The sequence below is a fragment of the Balaenoptera musculus genome, chromosome 14, assembly GCF_009873245.2.
Source record: "Balaenoptera musculus isolate JJ_BM4_2016_0621 chromosome 14, mBalMus1.pri.v3, whole genome shotgun sequence".
In the NCBI taxonomy this organism is placed as follows: domain Eukaryota; kingdom Metazoa; phylum Chordata; class Mammalia; order Artiodactyla; family Balaenopteridae; genus Balaenoptera; species Balaenoptera musculus.
This window is the reverse complement of record NC_045798.1, coordinates 69,010,643-69,023,552: the sequence shown is the minus strand read 5'-3', so window position 1 is coordinate 69,023,552 and position 12,910 is coordinate 69,010,643. Positions and strand designations below refer to the sequence as shown.

General features: G+C 35.4%; 1 protein-coding gene across 1 annotated transcript in view; it reads right to left on the bottom strand.

Annotated features, from left to right (window-relative positions):
• DCC (DCC netrin 1 receptor) overlaps positions 1-12,910 on the bottom strand; it is a 1,185,086-nt gene that overhangs the window by 492,145 nt on the left and 680,031 nt on the right. Inside the window, 1 exon segment of the mRNA XM_036823865.1 lies at positions 2,108-2,262. Within this exon segment, the coding sequence (XP_036679760.1) occupies positions 2,108-2,262 (155 nt within the window).

The following is a 12,910-nucleotide window of genomic DNA, read 5'->3' as shown; positions in this document are numbered from 1 at the left end:
TCTAGGTTGGATATTTTCTGGACATTTGCCGAGAAAAAAAAGTCTGAAAATCCTTTTAAAATTGCGTGCTCTTTCAGGGATTTGGAGGAGGGTATGGTAGATCTTTTATACCCATGTCATTCTTGTTATATGGTCGAAATGTTTCACCTTCAGTAATCCATAAATTAAACACAGCAATGTTAACTCCTGTTTTATGTAAATTGGGCCACCATAGTTTTCAAGGATGGATGATACAATGATCTGAAATAGCATTTAATTACACTAACAGTTTATCTTAGATAGTGTAAGGATTAGTTCAGTAAGTGAGACGAGTTAAATCACTTCCCCTGAAGTCATTAAGAGATAAATATTACCTCATGGGGAATTCTTAATTGTTTTTAGTGTCTTGTAGTCAATTCTCAGCTGATGTAAAATTCTTAAGATAAAGTTGACTAACTTCCAATTAACAATTCTCACATAAGTTACTATTTGTGCTAAATGTTACATGTGTGACAGATCTGGAGCTATTGGGGAAATATTTTTAAGCACAATTTAATGCGAAAAGGGCTCATACCATACATTTTTTTTTTTTTACCTTAAGAAAAGGAACATTTTAAATAGGTTGGCTATAATAATTCATGCTGGGGGAAAGATTATTCAAACTGTAGAAAAAAATGAAATGTTTCATTTTATCCTGTGTCCTTAAGGGCACTCAACAATTTCCTCTATATGCAAGTAGCATATATTTTAGGCATATACAACACATTTCAAGTTGCCCCATGGCAGATCATTTTTAATTCAGTGATAGGGGAAAGAGCATTGCATGTAAAGGAACTAATGGATTGATGTGGCATTCAAAAGTTAAATTTTTTTCCTTTCTTACTCTATTCCCAACCAATTAAATGCAACTAAAAATGAAAAATGGTAAGTGGTGATAAACATAATAAAGATATTCTTTACGGATGTATTCCCTAAGAGCCCTTATAATGTGACAAAATGCATGAATCAAGAGATGATGAAAGTTTCTGAAAGACGACTGATCATGCAAGAGGGACCACCAGCAAGAGGCACTGTAAAGCCAAGGAGAGAGCTTGTGCCTGAATTCTATAGGGCACTTACACTATAATTGCCGTCTCCTGGGAGACCTGGCTTGGAGGACCACTTTTCTTTGACAGGGTCATGTCTGCATCTCAAACATAAGAGAAATGGATTGAAAGCCTCCTTCTTTAGCTGCAAAGTTCTTTGATATTTAAAAAGTGCTTTTCATATTTCTCAGATATTCATTTGAATTCAGAACCTCTGATGCTGACCTACACCAAAAGGAGAGTTTTCACAGAGTATTTTTAAATGAGCAAAGCATTCTGCTGGTAGCAGCAAAAACAATAATAATAATGATAGGTATGGATCACTCACTGTGTACCAGGACAACAACTCAGTGAATATACCACCATTATCCCTATTATCTCTCTCCAGGGCAGGGACAGAGAGGTACACTAAACCTTATATGAACTATAAGAACCATTGTTCTTGGCTTCAATTCTTTCCAAAGTTCAGAATTGCAAAGGATGTGAACTCTGGGTCTTCAAATCCTCTCCACCACTGCCACCACCATTGTCACTAACACCATCATCACTGCCCTTTTCTACTGCTCATGTAGGATCAGCTGGTCCTATCTGGAAGAGCAGCAAAGGAGCAAAGAGTGACCATCTTAATAATCGAAGTAAGACTACCATATACATAAGTAGCGCATCTTACTTGAAACTTTATTATAATGGGCAAAATTTAAAGAAGTAAGAGATTCTTGGATTCATACAGTCTAGAACTAGATTCTAAACTCTGTTTTTCCAAGAACCACCAATGAGAATATTTAGAAAGCACTGGTCTTAGGCCCCCCATTTTTTCTTTGTTTGTTTAAAACTGTGTCTGTAAAACAAGGGGGCTGGACTGTTTGATGACTTTTTTAGCTCAAAAATTCCAAGTCTAAAAAATGATTTGCTTTATTGGAACAATTTTCTTCATACATCATAAACATTCCCAATGGGAATGTTGTTCCCAAGAAAGAAAAGCAACTGAAAACAGAGTAGACAATGAATGGGATTGTAAAGTGAATATGAAAAAAGATAGTTACCACTATCTGAAAATAATCACTAGGAATGACCACATCTCCATTCTTCATCCAATTCACAGTGGGCACAGGCTTCCCAGAGACTGCACATTCAAACTCAATATCCATGCTTTCATAGGCATAGAGGTTGGAAGGGTGATTTAAAAACCATGGTGGAACTGTAAAGACAGAAAAATAAAAAGTGAGTGGGTGGGGATGTGAACTTGCATGCTAACATCTTCTCTGACTTAGAAACAAATATTGAAAATGTTTGTAATTCAAATAATTCCCTTAAGCCCTTAGTTTACTTTATAGGAACTACTGTAGGACATGATAAACTCCCTCCACCCCCCCACCCCTGCCCCCTGCCAAATGCAGTTAAACAGTGTGTTGTTGTGTTAATGGTGTCTTGCCACAAAGAATGTAAAAAAAAACAAACAACAAAACAACCTTTGTATATAATAAACAAAAATAAATAAAAATAAATTTAAAAAATAAATAAAAATAATTGCATATAATAAACATTCTGAATAACTAAGTATTTGTATCCAATTGACCTACATAAAGGACACTGGGAAGTCCATAAAGCTATAGAAACTATGCTGATAAAGCAAATAAAGGGGAGCTGATATGACTGACACAACCCAGTGTATAAGACATGAATGCTTAGTGTCTCTGTAATTCTAGAGTTTCATTAGGATTTAGTTAATGTGACGGACTCGTTCCCATTGAAACTGGCTGTGGTGATAGGGCACTAAAAATGACCATCATCTTTACTGTGGACACATGCCTATTTTCCTAGCAATTATCTACTCTAGTGCATTGCTATACTATATTACTATTTTCTCAGCAGGGTACATGATACACTAATTTAATTTAATGTCTTAATTACCATAATACTCGTTACTCTATGATGGAAATTTGCAGTTGAAAGGAAATTACAAATATAACACACCTTCGCTAGTGAATCTCTCAGACTTGGTGCCTCAAAACACTGTGTAGGAAAGGAACATTTTAAAAAGTGATGTTGGAAGGGATAAATTGGGAGACTGGGATTGACGTACACACACTACTATATATAAAATAGATAACTAATAAGAACCTACGGTATAGCACAGGGAACTCTATTCAATACTCTGTAATGACCTATATGGGAATCTAAAAAAGAGTGGATATATGTGTATGTAAAACTGACTCACTTTGCTGTACAGTAGAAACTAACACAACATTGTAAATCAACTATACTCCAATAAAGAAAAAATTTTTTTAAAGTGATTGTCATTTTCTTCCACTGGGAACCTTAAAATGATGTCAAACTTGAATATTTATATTGTCTGAAATCCAGGTTAAATTCACAGGGAAGTAGCAGCCTTGATCCCCTTTTCACATTGGAAATAAACATGTATTTTTCGTAGACATTTTTAAAGAGAGATTATAATTTTTGTCTTTGCTGTTGTTATGCTCAGTGAGTAAAGTGTGCTAATTTTTGCTTCTTTGAGTAACCACCATACTTTGCTCTTTCCAACCACCATCAGCAAAACTTTCCCTTGAAGTCAAAGTGAATTTGCAATCTTTGATGGTCATTGCCTTCTAGAAAAATCGAAGAGCCAGTGGAAGGCACCCAGGATTCAAGTCCTAGTTCTTCTACTGAATGATCTTGGAAGTCAGATCTCTCCTCTCCCCTCCCCTCCCCTCTCCTCTCCTCTTTCTTTCTCTCTCTCTCTCTCTGTCCCTCCCTCTCCCCCCTTCCCTGTCTTATCTTCCTGTTTTTAACTAAATATTTGGGCCTCTAGTACCAAACAACTATTAATTCTTGAATCTTTCACAGGGGCAACTTGGTTTAGATGACTTGGCTGGGATGCATTAATATTCGCAGACTAAAGATATGGAAAAAACGTGTCTGAGAGCTTTCCTACAGAGAATGTGTCACCACTGTATATAGGGCTAAGATTAATTATTTATAATTTATAATAATATTAGACTTTATTTATTCTTTCACCAAATTCACTGAGAATGAACCAACATCAGAAATATTTCTTGAGTGCCTCCGAGCAGATACATTTATTGTTTCTTTTGGATTCTGTTGTCAATTTTATCACAGATTTTGATCAAGTATTTATTTACCAGCCAATAGCCAGTATTTATTGAGAGCTGACTGTACAGTTTATTAGCCTAAGCACTTTATTATTCACACCACAACTCTTTGAAGCTGGCACTTTTACCTCCATTCTAGAAATGAAGAGACCGTGGTGTGTAAGCAACTTCTCCAAACCACACGGACAGGCTGACTCCACTGCCTACATTCTGAACTATTTTGTAATAGTTCTACCTCTGGAAAATTCTGATGGAAAATTATTTTGCCATAAAAAATTATGATGGAAGGATAACTCAAAAAAATTCCCAAAGCCTCAGTGATAATAGAAATTAAGCAATTAGAGCTATTAAAAAAATAACATCACGTTGTCTATTCTGCCTCTCCCTTTAAGTCCTTCTTTCCTGGTGCCATGAAAACAGTCTGAGTCTGCTAAGCCCTGGTGTTCATGTTCATCAGATTTCCTGGAATCATTTGTGCCCACATCAGAGTTTTCAAAATTTAGATGACTTCCATAAGTGGATCTTGAAATTAATTTATGGGGGTTGAGACTAAACTTTAAATATATATGTATATAAGTAATATAAATAAACATACATCATACATAAACATATACATATATATGTGTATATATTTACATAGAGAGAAGGAGATTTGGTATTCTCTTCTCTTCCTGCTTTCCTCTTCTATACTCTTAATCCTTCCTATTCCTATGCTACTCCTCTCTCTTTCTTTCTCTTTTCTTGTGATGAGCAGACTAGGATCTATTCATCCTATTTTAGGATTGCTTCCAAGAATTTAGGACCTAGGTATACCTTTCACTGCTCTGGGGTACTAGATTCTCAACACAAATATAAACTGGGACTAATGAGTGAATATGACTTATCAATGGTTGTGGACATGTTTCTTTAGCATTTTTCTGATCATGAAGAGGGAACTCAAACACTCCTTCTTCCATGAAATGTTGTCTTTCATGAAACCGATGATGAATTTTCCTGCTTCCTGCAGTGCTCTCTCTCTGTGCTCAATTTTTACACCACTTATTATTGTTAGATATTTTTCACCTACATCATTATTTACTAACCAGACTATAAAGATGGGGCCTGAAGCATATGCTTTTAATTCCCTTTGAATATTAACATAGTTCTCCTTCCTTTCCACTCTCATGGAAGGAATAATTCACTACTTTAAACTATTTGGGGGGCAACAATTTCTTAATGACTAATAAAAATGAAGTGCCATGAATTTTCAAGTTTATCAAATCGTTCCATTCACACAGTTTTAGTCCATTTCAGAGAACTGCTTAACATACACATATGATGCTACAGCAATTTCAGGCAAGATTGATTGATTGATTTTGTTTTATTTTCCTTCTTTAGATAGAATAAAATTCATGACCAGAAATAAATTACCCACATTTTCATTAGATCTTGGTTTCTCAGGATCTTCTTAAGTACTCAGAGTACATATATAGAGAATTTTTATAACTTAGGGGTTGAGGGAAGAAGAAATAGTGACTACAACAGAAAGATGGAAAAAATATGTCTGTTCTAGAAAATGCTATCATATTTAGAAATGACTAATAGATGAGAGATCCCTCTATACTGCAATCATTAGAATTGTACAATTAAACCTTAAATTTGAGTAAATGTTTTCTCTAAATTAAATATTTTATAAATGAGTTTCTATGCTATGACTAATCATTTGCATTCTGTAGAGTAAAATTTATTCGGTAATTTCAGCCCCAAACCAAGTCATCACCAACAACCTAAATAGTATTAAAGGTTTTATTTCACAAAAAAGATGCCTCACAAGTATTTTTAGTAACACTTATCTATTCTTTTCCAGTTATTTAGGTACAAATAAATGTGGGTCAATTCTAAAATACTGCTCTAGGACACATAATTAACACTCTGTATTACCTTGACATTGAGAAGATTCTATACATCCTAAAAATTTACTACAGCTCTTTGAAACTGCAAGAATGAAACTTTAAAGGAATGCAGGTGGTTTAAATGAACACTAGGCAGAACACACAACTGGTGAATGATAAACATGATAAACATCATGGGAATGATAAACATCAAGGAAAAAAACAGATTAGTGAGATTTTGTTAGGAAGACAATAGAAATTACCATGAGCCTTGATGGGCTACATTTTTATGCTGGGAACACTGGAAAGCCAACTAGTGTCCCTGAGCAAAACACTTCTCTCTATCTCTCCAGGCTTTTTGGAGTTAATTTGTTGTTGAAATAATGGACATAAACCCATTAGTCTTCTCTTAAATGCAAATACCTGAAGATTCTGACCAGATCAAAAATCTAAAATATGTTTGCTGCCAAATTGGGTTAACTCTATATCCAAAATAAATTGAGTTCTTTCAAGTACAGTCAGATAATTTCACCTTAAGGAGCCATAGTTTGATATGTAATCACATTCAGATGACTACAAAGGAAGCCATCTGGTGTTGAATGTAGGTTTAGAGATAACATAGCACAGGGGGAAAATTTTTTTTATCAATTCAGGCTTCCATGTTAAATGTACCTCAACAAAATCCTAGTTTTATGGAATAAGGTTTCTAATGGACATTCAATTTGTAGATTAGAAATAGCTCTTTCATTCCATAGTTTCAATTCTTCCTGCACCAACTTCTGGTGCCAAAGTAACTTTCTTTCAGCTAACTTGATCTTTAAATGAATAACCTTCCTTCTCCTTTATTTAACAAGGAGCTGTGTGATATATTTCTGCCCAATCCAACACTTCTCTCCAGGCCTTTTCTTATGTGACAAGTGACTTGAAATCTGCTGAATATTTCTCTCTAGTTTGCTCCTTCCTACCTACACATCTGTCCTCCCCCATAGGACTGGGTGCTGAGATTTGCATTTCATTCTCTATTTGAGTTGTCTCTCATACATACCTGTCTGTACTCTCTTAAAAAATTTAGGTTGGTGTAAGTTGGCTTCTAGCCTTAAGTGACTAGAATGTATTCCACATTGGAAATAAGATCTCATTTTAGTTTTGTTCTAATTACTAATATTGACTGGGGCTCCCATTGTTCTAGAAAAATGACTATTAAGCTATGGATTTTATTCTTAGCATTTTCTATTCAAAAAATTGTTTCAATTTCCGGGGGCAGGGGGTGTTTGGGTCCTCTTAACAACTTCCAGAATGTACGTTACCTTTTTCCCTGACATATGTGTAAGCCTAAGTGGTATATTTAATTATATATTTTTTTCTCAAGCAGAAGTAAATACATCATTATTGAAAACTACATTTCAGAAAAGCTGATGAAGCACCAACAATTCATCCCCTTGTGGCATCCATCTGGATGCAAATCCACCAAGCTCTTAATTTCTTAAGGACAGGGGATGCCTTACTTCTCTTTCTGTCCCCAAGACTAAACATGGGATGGGTGCTAATAAATACTTATTAGATAAACAGGCATGGAGGTGGTTTAGTCTTCATAGGCCAATGCTTTGGCATTGCCACTTTCTGGCTGCAAACAGGTAATAGCTATGGAAAAGCTAGATGATGAACAACATTTAAGAATAAGGATATACTTTTCTTCTAAAGTCAATGCTAATGACAACAATAGAATATTAGAAGCATAGAACTCTAAGCTATTCTGCTATAGTTGGCAAAGAGGATATTTTAATCATTTTAGAGAAATAAAAATTGAGACCTTTTGATTTTATCTCTTACCCCATTATGCAAAAAAATTTGTGCTCCTATCTAAAATTTCTAGTCTATGTGCTGTGGGGATGAAGAACATCTGACCTTCAACCTTTACTTTGGAGTTGTGTTTAGGTTTTTTTGTTTTATTTTGTTTTGGTTTTTTTAAATATGTGCTTAGAAACTATTTTAGATCTCTTGTCACAATTTTCTTTATCCAGACAAATAATCCCATTACTCTTCCTCAGTTTCGGCTGCTTCTGTAATCAGGATTGCTTCTCTCTAAATCCAGACTGAGCTTTCCATTTCTCTCTTTAACTGTAGAGCTTAGGACCAAACTGGGAGAATGATGTTGTAAGGATCAAACCAGTGATAAAAATGATAGGAGGATTAATCTCAAGGTCCTAATTCTATATGCTTACTTATGTTATCATCATGTCTTTGGAAACTTGATTTGTGTGCTATCAGTGTCCTTCTGTAGATGTTGGCAACTCTCTAACAATTAAGTCTGTGTGTGTGTGTATGTATGCATATGTATATGTATATATAAACACACATATATTAAATACATTTACTTCTATATATTTATATACATATCTGTGCTCCTATGTAATTCTATGTAAACTGTAAAATCACATCGAATACCTATATTTAAAATGTTATGGTCTGACCGCCACAGCAACAGTCAGCTCTACCCACCACCAGAGCCTCCCATCAAGCCTCTTAGATAGCCTCAACCACCAGAGGGCAGACAACAGAAGCAAGAAAAACTACAATCCTGCAGCCTGTGGACCAAAAACCACAGTTACAGAAAGATAGAGAGATGAAAAGGCAGAGGGCTATGTACCAGATGAAGGAACAAGAAAAAACCCCAGAAAAACAACTAAATGAAGTGGAGATAGGCAACCTTCCAGAAAAAGAATTCAGAATAATGATAGTGAAGATGATCCAGGACCTCGGAATAAGAATGGAGGCAAAGATTGAGAAGATGCAAGAAATGATTAACAAAGACCTAGAAGAATTAAAGAACAAACAAACAGAGATGACCAATACAATAACTGAAATGAAAACTACACTAGAAGGAATCAATAGCAGAATAACTGAGGCAGAAGAACGGATAAGTGACCTGGAAGACAGAATGGTGGCATTCACTGCTGCGGAACAGACTAAAGAAAAAAGAATGAAAAGAAATGAAGACAGCCTAAGAGACCTTTGGGACAACATTAAACGCAACAACATTCGCATTATAGGGGTCCCAGAAGGTGAAGAGAGAGAGAAAGGACCAGAGAAAATATTTGAAGAGATTATAGTCGAAAACTTCCCTAACATGGGAAAGGAAATAGCCACCCAAGTCCAGGAAGCGCAGAGAGTCCCATACAGAATAAACCCAAGGAGAAACACGCTGAGACACATAGTAATCAAAGTGGCAAAAATTAAAGACAAAGAAAAATTATTGAAAGCAGCAAGGGAAAAACGACAAATAACATACAAGGGAACTCCCATAAGGTTAACAGCTGATTTCTCAGCAGAAACTCTGCAAGCCAGAAGGGAGTGGCATGATATACTTAAAGTGATGAAAGGGAAGAACCTACAACCAAGATTACTCTACCCAGCAAGGATCTCATTTAGATTTGATGGAGAAATCAAAAGCTTTACAGACAAGCAAAAGCTAAGAGAATTCAGCACCACCAAACCAGCTCTACAACAAATGCTAAAGGAACTTCTCTAAGTGGGAAACACAAGAGAAGAAAAGGACCTACAAAAACAAACCCAAAACAATTAAGAAAATGGTCATAGGAACATACATATCGATAATTACCTTAAACGTGAATGGATTAAATGCCCCAACCAAAAGACATAGAATGGCTGAATGGATACAAAAACAAGACCCATATATATGCTGTCTACAAGAGACCCACTTTGGACCTAGGGACACATACAGACTGAAAGTGAGGGGATGGAAAAAGATATTCCATGCAAATGGAAATCAAAAGAAAGCTGGAGTAGCTATACTCATATCAGATAAAATAGACTTTAAAATAAAGAATGTTAAAAGAGACAAGGAAGGACACTACATAATGATCCAGGGATCAATCCTTAACAAGATATAACAATTATAAATATATATGCACCCAACATAGGAGCACCTCAATACATAAGGCAACTGCTAACAGCTATAAAAGAGGAAATCGACAGTAACAAAATAATAGTGGGGGACTTTAACACCTCACTTACACCAATGGACAGATCATCCAAAATGAAAATAAATAAGGAAACAGAAGCTTTAAATGACACAATAGACCAGATAGATTTAATTGATATATATAGGACATTCCATCCAAAAACAGCAGATTACACGTTCTTCTCAAGTGCGCACAGAACATTCTCCAGGATAGATCACATCTTGGGTCACAAATCAAGCCTCAGTAAATTTAAGAAAATTGAAATCATATCAAGCATCTTTTCTGACCACAACGCTATGAGATTAGAGATGAATTACAGGGAAAAAAACGTAAAAAAGACAAACACATGGAGGCTAAACAATACGTTACTAAATAACCAAGAGATCACTGAAGAAATCAAAGAGGAAACCAAAAATACCTAGAGACAAATGACAATGAAAACACGACGACCCATAACCTATGGGATGCAGCAAAAGCGGTTCTAAGAGGGAAGTTTATAGCTATACAAGCCTACCTACAGAAACAAGAAAAATCTCAAGTAAACAATCTAATCTTACACCTAAAGAAACTAGAGAAAGAAGAACAAACAAAACCCAAAGTTAGCAGAAGGAAAGAAATCATAAAGATCAGAGCAGAAATAAATGAAATAGAAACAAAGAAAACAATAGCAAAGATCAATAAAACTAAAAGTTGATTCTTTGAGAAGATAAACAAAATTGATAAGCCATTAGCCAGACTCATCAAGAAAAAAAGGGAGAAGACTCAAATCAATAAAGTCAGAAATGAAAAAGGAGAAGTTACAACAGACACCGCAGAAATACAAAGCATCCTAAGAGACTACTACAAGCAACTTTATGCCAATAAAATGGACAACCTGGAAGAAATGGACAAATTCTTAGAAAGGTATAACCTTCCAAGACTGAATCAGGAAGAAACAGAAAATATGAACAGACCAATCACAAGTAATGAAATTGAAACTGTGATTAAAAATCTTCCAACAAACAAAAGTCCAGGACCAGATGGCTTCACAGGTGAATTCTATCAACATTTAGAGAAGAGCTAACACCCATCCTTCTCAAACTCTTCCAAAAAATTGCAGAGGAAGGAACACTCCCAAACTCATTCTATGAGGCCACCATCACCCTGATACCAAAACCAGACAAAGACACTACAAAAAAAGAAAATTACAGACCAATACCACTGATGAATATAGATGCAAAAATCCTCAACAAAATACTAGCAAACAGAATCCAACAACACATTAAAAGGATCATACACCATGATCAAGTGGGATTTACCCCAGGGATGCAAGGATTCTTCAATATACGCAAATCAATCAATGTGATACACCATATTAACAAATTGAAGAATAAAAACCATATGGTCATCTCAATAGATGCAGAAAAAGCTTTTGACAAAATTCAACACCCATTTATCATAAAAACTCTCCAGAAAGTGGGCATAGAGGGAACCTACCTCAACATAATAAAGGCCATATATGACAAACCCACAGCAAACATCATTCTCAATGGTGAAAAACTGAAAGCATTTCCTCTAAGATCGGGAACGAGACAAGGATGTCCACTCTCACCACTATTATTCAACATAGTTCTGGAAGTCCTAGCCACGGCAATCAGAGAAGAAAAAGAAATAAAAGGAATACAAATTGGAAAGGAAGAAGTAAAACTGTCACTGTTTGCGGATGACATGATACTATACATAGAGAATCCTAAAACTGCCACCAGAAAACTGCTAGAGCTAATTAATGAATATAGTAAAGTTGCAGGATACACAATTAATGCACAGAAATCTCTTGCATTCCTATACACTAATGATGAAAAATCTGAAAGAGAAATTATGGAAACACTCCCATTTACCATTGCAACAAAAAGAATAAAATACCTAGGAATAAACCTACCTAGGGAGACAAAAGACCTGTATGCAGAAAACTATAAGACACTGATGAAAGAAATTAAAGATGATACCAACAGATGGAGAGATATACCATGTTCTTGGATTGGAAGAATCAACATTGTGAAAATGAGTATACTACCCAAAGCAATCTACAGATTCAATGCAATCCCTATCAAATTACCAATGGCATTTTTTACGGAGCTAGAACAAATCATCTTAAAATTTGTATGGAGACACAAAAGACCCCGAATAGCCAAAGCAGTCTTGAGGCAAAAAAATGGAGCTGGAGGAATCAGACTCCCAGACTTCAGACTATACTACAAAGCTACAGTAATCAAGACAATATGGTACTGGCACAAAAACAGAAACATAGATCAATGGAACAAGATAGAAAGCCCAGAGATTAACCCACACACCTATGGTCAACTAATCTATGACAAAGGAGGCAAAGATATACAATGGAGAAAAGACAGTCTCTTCAACAAGTGGTGCTGGGAAAACTGGACAGCTACATGTAAAAGAATGAAATTAGAATACTCCCTAACACCATACACAAAAATAAACTCAAAATGGATTAGAGACCTAAATATAAGACTGGACACTATAAAACTCTTAGAGGAGAACATAGGAAGAACACTCTTTGACATAAATCACAGCAAGATCTTTTTTGATCCACTTCCTAGAGTAATGGAAATAAAAACAAAAATAAACAAGTGGGACCTAATGAAACTTCAAAGCTTTTGCACAGCAAAGGAAACCATAAACAAGATGAAAAGACAACCCTCAGAATGGGAGAAAATATTTGCAAATGAATCAACGGACAAAGGATTAATCTCCAAAATATATAAACAGCTCATTCAGCTCAATATCAAAGAAACAAACACCCCAATCCAAAAATGGGCAGAAGACCTAAATAGACATTTCTCCAAAGAAGACATACAGACGGCCACGAAGCACATGAAAAG